Raw genomic sequence first — 13,779 nt, forward strand, 5'->3', positions numbered from 1 at the left:
CCTGGAGCAGTTAATTGGGAGGAGAGAGGGGAAGAAAAAGGAGAACATATTAGGTGAGATTGTCAAGGAATGTTATTGTTTTACGCAAACATTTCAGTATTTATGTATAATCACTGGGACAGATCTATAAAGTCTGAAGCTTATACAACTTCGGAGTTCCCTTTTTAAGAAAAAGAATATAAAATTATGAATGTACAATTGCTAGAGCCCTCACAGTAACTTGGGATGGGACAGTGAAAGTCAAGTACTCAAAGCTTAAACTTTAGTAGTTTCATGGTAAATCTGCCCTGATTAGCACAATGCGTCCTGTTCTTTAAAGTAGATTCCAAAGAAAACTAGGTATATAATTCACACCATTAGGTTTGTTCACATTTTTGGAACTTCTTCTACTGTGAAGAAATTAAGGACAAAAACCACCTTTTTGTTACTAGTGCCTAAGACACAAAGAAAGGAAGGCAGAAAGGGAGGAGGGAAGTTGGGAGAGAGTTTATAAAGACACAGGTTTTTTTTTTCTTTCATTATCAGCTCTATCAGCTACCTCCAACTTTTCCCTTTTTAAACCAAAGTTATTAACAAAGCTGATGGCCTACTTTACTGTTTAGATTTACTTCTAAATGACTGACCTGTTTCTTAAAATAAAATAACCTAATAAAGAGCAATAATTTCCCACTATAAGAGATACTATTTAAAAGGTACATTGTCATAAATTAGGTGTGTCAAGTTCCAGTGTACTTGTAAAAGTACCAGTCTCTTGGATATGGAGAAAGAGGGGTTCTCATACACTTTTAAACTGGTAAAATCGCTCTGCATATGAATTGAGTTATGCATAAATTTTAAATAAGCCTAACTTTGGACACAGCACTTCTAGGAATACACAGTGCAGAAAGATTCAGGTAAATTCTCCAACCAGCCTCCACAGTCACACCTCCCACAAAATCTCTTTATCCCATCAAATATGAAATGGTGGTTATGTATGATATAATCCTGTTTCATCTAGTGTAAATGCAGATTAATGGCTTTTTAAACATCATTGCCTCCAGGTAAACAACTATAGGCCTCATTAACTCAGCTCATTTTATTCAATCAAAATTTGGGGGGAAGAGAAAATACATGTAAAAACAAAGACAAAAGAAAACCTGGCAGAAATACCCCCATATCTCTCAAATCTGTCTTCCTTTCCAACATGCTAATAATAGAAACATTTAACACTGATCCAACACGTGCTGTGCCAGACACCATATATTGGAACATGTGAGAGCCCACTCCACTCTCCCACAACCCTTTGAGCAAGGGGTATCATTTTCATCACCCCCATTTTGCAAGTGAAGAAAGGGAAAGACCTAGAGGTGTTAAATAACTTGGCCAAGGTCACACAGCTAGAAGAGGAGAGGTCGAGGTTCAAATGCAGTCTGGCTTTGGAGTCTGCTCTTTTTTAGTTCCCCAACCAGGAATCGAACCTGTGCCCCCTGCACTGGGAGCACAGAGTCTTAACCACTGGACCGCCAGGGAAGTCCCTGGAGTCTGTTTTCTTAACCACAACTCTACATCACCACCCACTCACAAGTTTTCACAGGCCTAAAAATGCCTCAGTGGCTTCCTAGCTCATCTTCCGGTGTCTGTGCTGATTCATCTCCACTCTTCTCCTCACTGCAGCTGAGAGACCTTTAAAGTACGCTCATCAGAGTTCACTCACCCCCATCCCATCCCCACTGCCACCTTGAACTTTTCAATAGCTTTCCATTGCTCTTAGCCTACAGATCAAAAGGCCAAACTATCCAGACTCAGTTTACACTGTCCTCCTCTCCCTCAGAACAGAGCGGGGCTGATCCCTCCCCACCTTCCTCTGTTCAATTAGGTAGCTCACCTGGTCCTTCAGATCTGCTACTTTCTTGACTTCCTCCATGAAGTCTAAACCCCTGTTGCAGGCTGCCAAATGTAGGAAATTTTCCTCCTTTTCAAGGGTCATAATTGAATCGTTTACATTTGTTTGGGTAATACATGTGTATATATAAGATAAAAAGATATTTGGATTTTTACTTCATTCAATAACTCAGTAGTATTAATTATGCTCACATATTTTAAATTATACTAATCCTCTTTATATTGAATATATAGGACATTATTTAACCCATTTTTTTTTTGAATGGTTGGTGCAATTCTTTTTTTTTGTCTTTATTTTTATTTTTTGGCCATGCCGTGCAGCTTGTGGGATCTTAGTTCCCTGACCGGGTATCGAACCAGGGAACACGGCAGTGAAAGCCTGCGTCTTAATCACTGGACCACTGGGGAATTCCAGGTGCAATTCTTTTAGAATTGTGTTTCTCCAAATAGTGGTTGGTCTAAGAATTTCTAAATTATAATCTCAACACACACTCCCATCTATCAACATACAAATCACGGATTATATCTTGCCCAGGAGTAGGTATCTCTTAATTTAGAACTCAGTAATGTTACCTTCAATTACACTGCGAAAAGGAAGATGATTCAATGAAATACCTGAATCAGCCAAACCTAAACTTGATTTCTGGTTCTTTCACTTACTGTGTCAAGCAAGTTACCCACACAATCTTATACACACTTTTGTCATCTATGAACTGGAGAACAATAAAACAATGGCTGTGTGGGACTTCCTGGTGGTCCAGTGGTTAAGACGCCATGCTTCCACTGCAGGGCCATGGGTTTGATCCCTGGTCGGGGAACTAAGATCTTGCAAGCCGTGTGACATGGCCAAGAAAAGAAATTAATAGTGATAATAATAATAATAATAGCTGTGAACCTTTAAACCCAGAATTAGTACAAAACAAATACTCAATGGACTTTAAAAAAAATTTTATTTTTGGCTGTGTTGGGTCTTCATTGCTGTGCACAGGCTTTCTCTAGTTGCAGTGAGCGGGAGCTAGGCTTCGTTGCGGTGCGCAGGCTTCTCATGGTGGTGGCTTCGCTTGTTGTGGAGCTAGGGCTCTAGGCACGCAGGCTTCAGTAGTTGTGGTGCATGGTCTCAGTAGTTGTGGTGCACGGACTTAGTTGTTCCACAGCATGTGGCGTCTTCCCAAACTAGGGCTCAAACCCGTGTCCGCTACATTGGCAGGTAGATTCTCAACCACTGAGCCACCAGGGAAGTCCCTCAATGGACTTTTTTTTTTTTTTTAAGATATTGGGGGTAGGAATTAATTAATTAATTAATTAATTAATTTATGGCTGTGTTGGGTCTTCGTTTCTGTGTGAGGGCTTTCTCTAGTCGTGGCAAGCGGGGGCCACTCTTCATCACGGTCGTGGGCCTCTCACTATTGTGGCCTCTCTTGTTGCGGAGCACAGGCTCCAGACACGCAGGCTCAGTAGTTGTAGCTCATGGGCCTAGTTGCTCCGTGGCATGTGGGATCCTCACCAGGGCTCGAACCCGTGTCCCCTGCATTAATAGGCAGAGTCTCAACCACTGAGCCACCAGGGAAGCCCCCTCAATGGACTTTTAAAATTATTATTGTTAGTTGTTGGCAGATGGGAAGGTTCTAGTTATTATTAGTACTGATGGAAAACTGAAGTTTTAATAAGTTGAGTAACTTGCTTAAGAAATGAAACGTATATGGTACAAGAAAACAGTTTTGCTTTCTTCAAGCCACTGGTTTGGCCCAGAATTCTGTTGTTTCCACAAGTTTCATCATTAAATCCTGTCACACATCCCCTTCAGAAGTCTCTAGCAACTTTTCTTTTTCCCTTGGAATTTTTCTGAAGGAATTTTCAACTTCCCAATGTCTCCGGAACCACACCCTGCGTAATAATGTTAAAAAAACTCACAGGAAAGGGCCCGGAATGTTATTATGTATTCATTCATACAATAGTCACTCATGAATAAGAAAGTGTGCAAGCTTAGCTTTCACGGGTTGTGGGGGAAGGAACAGAGGGGAGGAGAAAAGGAAAAGTGCTTACCGGCCCCGGAAGAAGGAGGAGCCTTTAAAAGAGCAACCTTGGGCCAGGGGCCATTTCAGAAGTAAGGAGAGTTTTATCAAGCTGGAGATTTCTGATCATGGAGAGTGCAAAGAACAAGGAGGTGAGTACAATCTGCACGGGTTTGCTTTTGTCTGTCTTTGTCAATCTTCGTGTTTCTCTTTCTCTTGGGCACACTTACTCCCTCTTTTGAGGAGAAAAGAAGGTCCCTTAGAATTTCCTTCCCTTCACTTGTTGAAAAAAAAAATCAAGTTCCTGGATATAATTGCTCCCTGGTATACTGGACCAGATCCTTTAATTTCGCTTCTACAGACACAGGTTCAAGACCAAAATTGCTGCATCTGGATTCATCTTTTCTTAGGGTTGTTAGGGCCAAGGAACAATGGGAAACCAGACGTATTGAGGAACACTGAGGACAGCAACTAAAGTCAGACAGGCTGTGGGGCTTTGTTGAGAAAAATTGAATCCCTCTGCCAGTGCAGCCTGACCGCTCTCCAGGTCTCTTTCCTAGAGCTAGGTCATTTTTTGCCCTCCCAATTTTAACTAAGACTTTTGGGAGGCCCCAGAGTGAGTGAGGTACAAAGTGCACTTCGTGTAAGTGTTATGCCAATGTGAGATTTGAATATGAATGTAAACCTGCTATAGAGATGTAAAAATGTAATTCCTACTCCCTTCTTGGAGGTGATAGGAATTAGATTTGGAAGCAAATCTGGGATTTAATATTGACTTGGGGTTTAATTTCTATCGCAAGTGTCTACCTGTGTGCCCTTAGTTATGTAACCTCTGAGCCTCAGCTTCTGCATCTGAAAAACAAAATAATAGATTGTTGCTGGATTGCTGTGGGGATTAAAAGAAGGAAAATAAGGAGTCTGTGGTGTGGAACAATGCCTGATGGAAACTATAGGCTCAAAAAATGTTGTTTCTTTGTATCAAACAGCTTTATTCTCACTGTTCTCTTGTTTCTTTTGAATTAACCAATATTTATTGAGTGCCTACAACCAGAGGGAAAGGAATTCTACCCTTGGGGAGTTTATAATTAAATGGAGTAACAGTCATGGGTCAGATCACACAAGCAAATGTAAAACTGCAACTGACAAGTGGTAGGAATGTGGCAATGGTGCAGTAGATTTTGTACTGGTCTATAAAGTGGAGAAAAGTCACCATCTGAACTAACACTTGAAGTGAGATTCTGAAAGCGGGTTAAGAGTTTAAGAACATGAATATAAGGGAAGGTGGTATGTGTGGAGCTGAGTGATATCCTTTCAGGCAAAGTAACTAGGTTGGAAAGGAAAGTAGTTTTGTGGCAGTAGCTTGGGGCAATAGTATGGGAAAGGTTTATCTGGAAGAGGTAAACGGGAGGGAGGGGGGGAATGGGGAAAGAGGGGAAAAAAAACCTTCCAGGTGAGGGATAATTGATATTGTGGGTGATGTAAGGGCTTTATCCAAAGCAGAGGCTAATTTCTTCTATGACTTTTGTTTATATATATATATATATATACATATAAAAATTTTTTTTTCTGTCTTTTCTCGTACATTTTTGGACCTTGCCGCCGAGGCTTGTGGGATCTTAATTCCCCAACCAGGGACTGAACCCTTGCCCTTGCAGTGAAAGTGCTGAGTCCTAACCACTGGACCGCCAGGGAATTCCCCTTTTCTCATACTTTCAGATTGGCCTTCCACTTCTCTATCACTGCCTCCCTTTCTTATAAATAAACCTGAGTATTAAGATGATACCCAGAAGAGAACCCATGTTGCCAGTGGAGTTCAATGATTATCTTGGTACCTTGGATGTGAGGTGTCATAAGTCATGTAGTGTATGTGGTGGGTTGGACGCCCAGAGGAGTGACTTTCTGGTTCCTCTATCCCCAGTGCAACTCCACAAAGAAGACAGAGGAAGAATATATGAGCTGCAACTTCAAACGTACATCAGTAGATACCGAAGAGGGACAGGGGGCTTCTGGTAAGCCAGATATACTAGAAAACGTGGCAAAGAGGACCAAAAGAAAAAGATCTATAAAAAATAACAGAGGTAAGAGATCTACAGTTCCTCAAATCCTATTTCCCTGGGTCCGAGAAGACAGGGATTTTTCTGAAAAAGTAGGGAAGAAATTTCAGTCCTGTATTCTGCAAATCCTACACTTCCTTCGAAGCCTAGTTTAAATCTCACCTCCTGGTTGTGATCATTATTTTACCTACTCTAGATTCTGGGAGTTAAGGATCTTAATGTGCAATGATCTGGGGACAGAGACCTATAAATTCAAAATCCCATCCTTGAAACTCTACTTCCTGTCTTAAAAATATGAGGAAAGTAGCTACCTTGCTGAGTTGGATTGAGGTCAGGGTGGAGGGTCAGTTGTAATTTACACAGAATAATTAGGTAAACAGCCTACACTTCATCTGACTGAATGGGCGCTCAGTCAAACCTAGTGACTATTAACGTCAGTCTTTCCTGAATGGTGAGAGCGTGTGAGGTGCAGCAGGAGACCAGAGTGCTGCCCTAGTGGGGTGGGCTGCCAGAATTATGGGTATTAGTCATTGTGTAGCATTTCTGGGTGGCTTATTTTGTTTTTTGTGGTGAGAGGGCAAGGCATGGCCTAGTAGTTATGACCTCAGGTCTAAAACTTCTATCATTCCCTGCATTGGAAGTGCAATCTCTAGGTCAACCTCCTCAGGGTCTGTGGTTTAGAGCTCTCACAAAAGAGCAAGTGTGCGTGAGTAGTGGGGAGTTTTAGGAAGTAAAAATACTGAGGGATTCAGAAATATTGTCAGTTTTAGTTTTGAGGTTCTATCCCTTGAAGGTTACGTGGTCTTTGGCAAGTCATTTAATTTTACAGTGGGGATTAGACTATAAGAACTAAAAGTGATTGTACTTTTGACATTTTAAAAGGCTACACAAAAGTTAATTATTGCTAATTTTATCTCATTCTCCTTCAGCTTGTTGTCCACGAAAAATGCCACAATGTTGTGACAGTGTGAAACCTCAGAAGAAGACGATGCCAATTCCTCCTTTACCTTCTATACTGCCGCCTGTCAATCTGATTCACAGGGATGTTGTGCGCGCTTGGTGCCAGCAGTTGAAACTAAGCACCAAAGGCCCGGTGAGTGCCCAGGGTAGGAGTTGATGCTCTTGGGAGGAAGACTGCGAGCCTCAGTTTTATTATTAACTCATTTTTCTCTTGTCTTAGAAACTAGACGGATATAAACGACTCTGTGAACATGCCTACCCTCATCAAAAAGTGAGTAATTTGTAGGGAATTTGGCCAAGTCGAAGGTTTAGTTATTCTCATCCTAATCACCTATTTTAGCGTTAAAAGGTGAGTAGAGGGCTTCCCTGGTGGCGCAGTGGTTGAGAGTCCGCCTGCCGATGCAGGGGACACAGGTTCGTGCCCCGGTCTGGGAGGATTCCGCATGCCGCGGAGCGGCTGGGCCCGTGAACCATGGCCGCTGAGCCTGCGCATCCGGAGCCTGTGCTCCGCAGCAGAGGCCACAACAGTGAGAGGCCCGCGTACCGCAAAAAAAAAAAAAAAAAAAAAGTTGAGTAGAAGAATTGTCTTTAATCTTTTAAACCCTCTATGTAGAACATTCCTGCCACAGCCGAGGAGGCCAGGATCCTATCACTAGCGAGAAGAAAATCAAAGATGAACAAGGGGGACCTACCTCTGGAATGTTCTGATGAAAAGATGTCTTCTGAAGTGGCTGCTGCTCCTGAGGAGGGAGCACCTGCCCTTGAAGGAGCTCCTGCCCTTGAAGGAGATCCTACTCTTCAGGAAGTTGTATCGACTTCTGCCTCTGACCCAGGAACTGTGTTTGCTTCTTGGAGCAGAATGACAGCCAGGGCCATGAAGATGGAGTCGGCGCAATCACAAGAGACCTGTGGTAAGCTCATTAGTAAGAACTGCTTCTGGTTCAGGTGGGAAAATAAGTTTAATTGATATTAACCGCTGATTAACTTCAGGGTGTTATCAAAATCATCTGAAGACCTGGTGATTCCTGGGTCCCACCCACACATTTTTTCTGGTTCAGGTCTGGGTAGGCCCTAGGAATTTACATTTCTAACAATCTCCCAGGCACGGCTAATCTGGGGAACCACATTTTGAGAACCGGTGATCTAAATTAATGAGGTCATCAGAAGGGGATAGAAATCTGGCTTCATTTCTTTTCACCTCCTTTAAAGAATTAAAAGTAAAAGCAGTCTCTAAAATCAACTGCCTGAGCTAAAGCCTTGGATCTTCTAGCATCTGTCAAGTAAGTGGCATTAACTGTTATTTAATCTAGTTTTCAGTTTGCTCGAGGTGATGTAGGTTAATAATAAGACCTACCTCATGATGTTATTGTGAGAGTTACAGGAGATAAAATTAAGACCATGAACTGGTTAGCACATTACAATGCCTGTTGAGACCCCTGTCCCCCTATAACTGGTAACCTCCTCCTCCCCTTGGGAGCAAAGCCTGGGGCCAGGCCCTGTCCACTGTCTGTTGCACATAGTGGGGTGTTGCTCCAGGATCTTGCTTCAGACATGTAAGATCCCCCATCCATTAAACCACTGATGTCGCTAAAAAAAAAAAAAAAAAAAAGTTGAGACCTCTGAACTTATTTTATGAGGGCCTTCCCAGGCCACTCTGGTTTAGTCTTTCTATTGAAGGAAACCAGAACGTCACCCCAAAATATTCCTCTTTGCCATAAAAATCTTGAGCTGAAGGCAATCAAAAAGCAGCAACCCCAAAAAAGCTCTCCCTTTTCGGCCTAAGGCAGGATTATCTATTCTCCTTTTGCTGGAGACAGACTTATCCTCTGAGAGTGGGCACCAGAGCAACCAGCAAAGAAACCTCATCCATTAGTTTCCTCCCATATATTTACCTTCCCACTGTTTGCCACCCTTGGGAGCCTAAAACTGCTTCCCTTTGTCCTGTCATTTCTTTGCAAATGTATTGTTCTTTGTCAAAGATGTTACATAAGATGGAATTCCAAGCTGCCATTTTGAGCTAGTGTTTGCGTTTTTCCTGCGCTCTGTGCACTGCCTGAATTCATCAACTGTTTTTCCCTTGTTAGTCTTTTTGTTAGAGTCCCAGGTGAAAACCTAAGACGGGCAGAGGAAAAGCTTTGCCACCCTCCCAGCCACACTGTCATCTACCCACTTGTCTCTACACATCCAGATGTATTTTTTGTTTCTTTTAAAATATTTAACAGGAACTGTTTTTGCATTATTTTCTAAAGGGGAACAGGGTAGAGTAAGTTAGGTTTCAGGGTTCATATCTGGGAGCTGGCACTTGAGGAAGACAGTAGCATCAAAGGCCATGATGCAAACTCAAAGTTTAGACTTTGGTCTTGCTGTGCTCGTACTGAACCTCTCTTTCCTTCCCCAGGGGTCTGGTGGTGTGTGGTTCACGGGAGAGGTCTCCCTGCTAACACAGAGGGCTGGGTTCATTTACAATTTCATGCCGGACAGGCTTGGGTGCCTGAAAAACGAAGGAGGGTGTCTGCGCTCTTCTTGCCTCCTGCGGGCAATCTCCCTCCCCCACACCTGGAGGACAACATGCTGTGCCCTGAGTGTGTGCACAGGTAACCACATGGTACCCTTCTACACACTAAAAGTGGGCATCTGGGTTTTAGTTGGGGGAAAAAGGAGATACATATTCATCTTAATTAGTCCTGTATTTCAAGCACAATTTGTCAATAAAGATTTTCACAAAAAGTTTTACTTGAGTAAGTGTCTTCCTAGGAGAAAGGGCATTTTTATGTCAAGGCATAATGCTTCTACCTGGAGACCCATAATTTTGGAGCAGTAACCAATTGTATAGTTACTATAGTCTCAGTATACGCACTACACAGAAATAATGACTAGCAAAAAAAACCCTTCTTTTAGGTGACCTACAGTCTAAGGGGGATGACTGGTACGTAAACGACTGTATCACCATGTGATGACTGGTATCAAAGAAGAGGTTTCTTAATTTAAGGGAAGAATTGTCTAGATGGAAAGGAGGAAGTAAGAAAAACCTGGCTTCTAGATAGTTTTTCAGTAATTACTTGAACACTGATAAGGAGAAGAGTTGCATTGGGTTGAGGACAGAGCTTCAAGGAACAGCAGTGTTTTAGGGACATGTTAAAGGAGACAAAAGAAACAAGGAGAAAACCTGAAATATGAAGTCAGTGGGGAGAATTTGCATGGGGAAATTGTCTTAGAAAGGAGGTAGAGATAACATACTTGCTTGGAAAAGATAAGGGATTCAAAGCAATAAAGAATATAGATAATTTGGGGGTGGTTGAATAAGGGGAGGAGAGAAATAGAGGCTACAACTGGAGGTATTTTCTGAAAGATACGAATGGAGAAGGGGAGCAGTAGGATGCTTGGAGGGGATTGCCATGTGTTTTCTGTTAAATTGGGCCACGTGTGTTTCCGGGCTTAGCTTGGAAGAGGGGCCTGCCGAGGAGGAGGATGGAGAGAAGCCCATCCCTCTGAATAGAGGGGCTTGGAGCAGCCCAGACTTGGCTCCCAGGAATCCATCTCCTCACCCTGTAATTGTCCAGGAATCATCCTGGGCTTCATCCCGTGCTCTCTGTTGGCCTGCTGGGGACCCACCTTTGGCGTCATGATGACTGAACACCAGGGATCTAGGGCAGCTGGCAGAGGATAGAAGCCTCAAGTGGGATGGGGTTGGGGGGAGCTCAAGCTGCGGGATCTTAGTTCCCTGACCAGGGATTGAACCTGGGGCTATAGTAGTGAAAGAACTGAGTCCTAACCACTGGACCACCAGGAAAGTCCCAAGGGCAATTTTATTGGCATTCCAGGAGTGGGTTTCTTGGTTATTTTCAAGAATGCAATTTGATATTTCGTCTTGATTCTAAAACATTTCATTTGCTTTTTAGGAATAAAGTATTAATGAAAAGTCTGCAGTGAGATCACAATACCAGTAAAAAGGGTACAGCTATGAATATAATTAATGATAGAGAAGTGACTACAAATCAACTCCACGGTGCTATTTGACAGCTGAACTCTGGGCCACTGCACTCTCCATGCTTCCTGCTTACAGGGTTGCATAAAGAAAAGCCTGTGAACTGCCAAAAGTGGAAGTGGCCATCTCTCCAAAGACTCCCAGCCCTAAGGGAGCAGACGAGAAAGGAGATAGGGACATTTTAAAAATGCTAATTCGATGAATGGAATTAATTTACTTGAAAGTGCCTCAAGTGAATTTCTACATTGGGAAAAATGGGGCTTATAGGCAAAAGTTCAAATTTGGTTATGTACACCTTAACCAAGTATTCAAACTTATCATCACCAGGAATGGTAAGGGTAGCAATGTGTTTCCTGATGTGATACAATATATCACTAATAGTCTTGCCCCAAAGAATGTATTCACATGGAAGCAATCAGTCCTGATTATGCTTCTTGTCTCCGCATAATTAAGTGAGCTTACCTTGTTTTGGGTGGCAGTTACTTAGATGCACCCATATGTAAACATTCACAGAGCTATGCACTTAAGATATCTGGATTTTACTTATCTGTAAATTATATATAATTTTTTAAGTGTCCTACATTGAATGATAAGTTATAGTGCCTCTAGTAAAAAGGCAACTAGAAAAATTTGAAATTAAAGCTTGTATTTTAAAACAAAATTCTCAATTGTGTATGTGAAATGATCCTTTTGAAATATGTCAGATCAGGACACTACTCAAAACCCTCCCATGGATCCCATTCAGAGGGAAAACCAAAGTCATTGTAATGACCTCCAAGACCTTAACTAAAGTGCATTCTACCCCGTGCCCCTTCATCTCCTGCCTCATCTCCAACACCCTGCCTTTGCTGTTCTTTGACCATGCCTCACACGCTCTTACCTCAGGGCCTTGTCACTGGCTGGAATGCTCTTTTCCCCATATGTCAATATGGTAAACTTTCTTTTAATTCTTTCTTCGAATGCCACTTTGTCAAAAAGGCATACTGTGACCCCCTATTTAAAATCACAATTTGTTTCTCCAGCCCTATAAGCACCCTGGGTCCCAATTTCTATTTTTCCATAACACTTGTCTCCTCTAACATGTTAATTTGTAATTTATTATTTGCCTTCCCCTAACAATAAAAAAGGATTTCTGGGGTACTTCCCTGGTGGTGCAGTGAATAAGAATCTGCCTGCCAGTGCTGGGGACACAGGTTCAAGCCCTGTTCCGGGAAGATCCCACATGCCTCGGAGCAACTAAGCCCGTGAGCCACAACTACTGAGCCCACATGCCACAACTACTGAGGCTCACGTGCCTAGAGCCCTTGCTCCGCAGCAAGAGAAGCCACCACAATGAGAAGCCCATGCACCGCAACGAAGAGTAGCCCCCGCTCACCACAACTAGAAAAAGCCTGTGTGCAGCAACAAAGACCCAACACAGCCAAAAATAAAAATAAATTTTTTTTAAAAATGGATTTCTGTCGGTTTTGTGCACTTAGGTATCACAGCCTCCTAGAACAGCCTGACACGTAGTTGGTACTCAATAAATGTTTATTCAATGGATGATGAATGAGAAGGTATGAAGTGAATTATAAAAGGAGATGGATTACAAGTTTCTTGGAAACCAATATTAAAAAATAGATCTCTGTCCTGTCTATCTATATTCTCTGGGAAAATAAATTGCTTTGAGTTACCTTTTGGAAAAAAAAAACTTCTCTGTTGTAACACGCAGTATTCTGTTTTCTAGTTCCGCCATAAAACTCATAGTTTAATTTCCTCCAAAATACAATTTTGGAAGATCTCTAGTAAATTCTTTTAAAACTGTTTTAAATCCTGTTTAGCAGGATTTGTGTTTCCCCCATGAGCTACCCTCCTGTTTTAGAATATGAAGGGCCGAAGTGTTAAGAATGCCAGTAATCACCCAATATTTCAATCAGCCTTACCTGAAGGATATAGCTGAAATTGTATTTTTTCAAAGATAAGGAGAGGAAAAAGAACTTCCATTACTAAGGGGTAGACATCAGATGACAAAAGATGAAGTAAATGGGTCCACAAGACACTTCTCTTTAGAAGAATTAACTTGAGTCATCTTTTGTTCCTGGCCAGGAAAACCTAGATTGGAATGGCCTGAAGGAGGTAAATTGCTCCAAAAGACGTTACTTTTCATTTCTGAGTCTACTACTTAAAGGGACAGATTTCTCTGAGAAAGAGTTTTGAGCTGACATCAGATTGAATGGCAAATAAGAATTAAAAAAAGGAGAAGAAAGGACATTCCAGCCAGTAGAATGGATTGTGAGGCTCCTGAGGTGGGAAACAAGAAAACTGAAAGGCCAGTGCGTTGGGAGTTCAGAACCAGGGAACATAGATATTGGATGAGGCTGGAAAGGAATGGAAGCCCAGACAAGAGAAATCCTCTGTTTTGCCTTTATCTTAAAAAATAGAGGGGGGCTTTCCTGGTGGCCCAGTGGTTGAGAGTCCGCCTGCCGATGCAGGGGACACAGGTTCGTGCCCCTGTCCGTGAAGATCCCACATGCCGCGGAGAGGCTGGTCCCGTGAGCCATGGCCCCTGAGCCTGCACGTCCGTAATGGGACGGGATATTGGAGGGAAGATAATAGAAAGTAAGGAAAAAGTGATTCTAAAACTGATGTCTATCAACAAATTACCACTTCCATTGTTCAATTTTTTAGTCTCTTCATCATTTTTTAAAAAATTTTATTTTCTATTGGAGTATAGTTGATTAACAACGTTGTGTTCTCTTCATCATCTTTTATATTAAAAACCAGTTGGTAATCAAGATGAGTAAGAAGAGGGACAGTCCACCTACCCAAAGTAAATAAGCGGCCACTTCTTTATCCAACTAACCCATGGGGGAGTGGCCAGAATCTCCTGGAAGGGGCAAAGAGAAAA

At 42.2% G+C, this 13,779-nt stretch overlaps 1 protein-coding gene across 3 annotated transcripts; it reads left to right on the forward strand.

The window, feature by feature from the left end:
• The first annotated feature begins 3,953 nt into the window (after window positions 1-3,953).
• DPPA4 (developmental pluripotency associated 4) lies at window positions 3,954-11,553 on the forward strand. 3 transcript variants are annotated; one of them, XM_032629310.1, is made up of 7 exons: window positions 3,954-4,045; window positions 5,812-5,971; window positions 6,877-7,040; window positions 7,128-7,178; window positions 7,521-7,818; window positions 9,306-9,501; window positions 10,807-11,553. In XM_032629310.1, exons 1-7 carry the CDS (start codon window positions 4,022-4,024, stop codon window positions 10,835-10,837), a joined length of 924 nt encoding a protein of 307 aa, XP_032485201.1. In that variant the 5' UTR covers window positions 3,954-4,021; the 3' UTR covers window positions 10,838-11,553. The 3 variants fall into 3 exon arrangements, with proteins under 3 accessions (XP_032485201.1, XP_032485203.1, XP_032485202.1); XM_032629312.1 differs by lacking the exon at window positions 10,807-11,553 and adding an exon at window positions 8,117-8,187 and having other exon boundaries at window positions 9,306-9,391; XM_032629311.1 differs by lacking the exons at window positions 9,306-9,501; window positions 10,807-11,553 and adding an exon at window positions 8,010-8,109.
• The last annotated feature ends 2,226 nt before the right edge of the window (window positions 11,554-13,779 follow it).

Source organism: Phocoena sinus, chromosome 4 (assembly GCF_008692025.1).
Source record: "Phocoena sinus isolate mPhoSin1 chromosome 4, mPhoSin1.pri, whole genome shotgun sequence".
Classification (NCBI taxonomy): Eukaryota; Metazoa; Chordata; class Mammalia; order Artiodactyla; family Phocoenidae; genus Phocoena; species Phocoena sinus.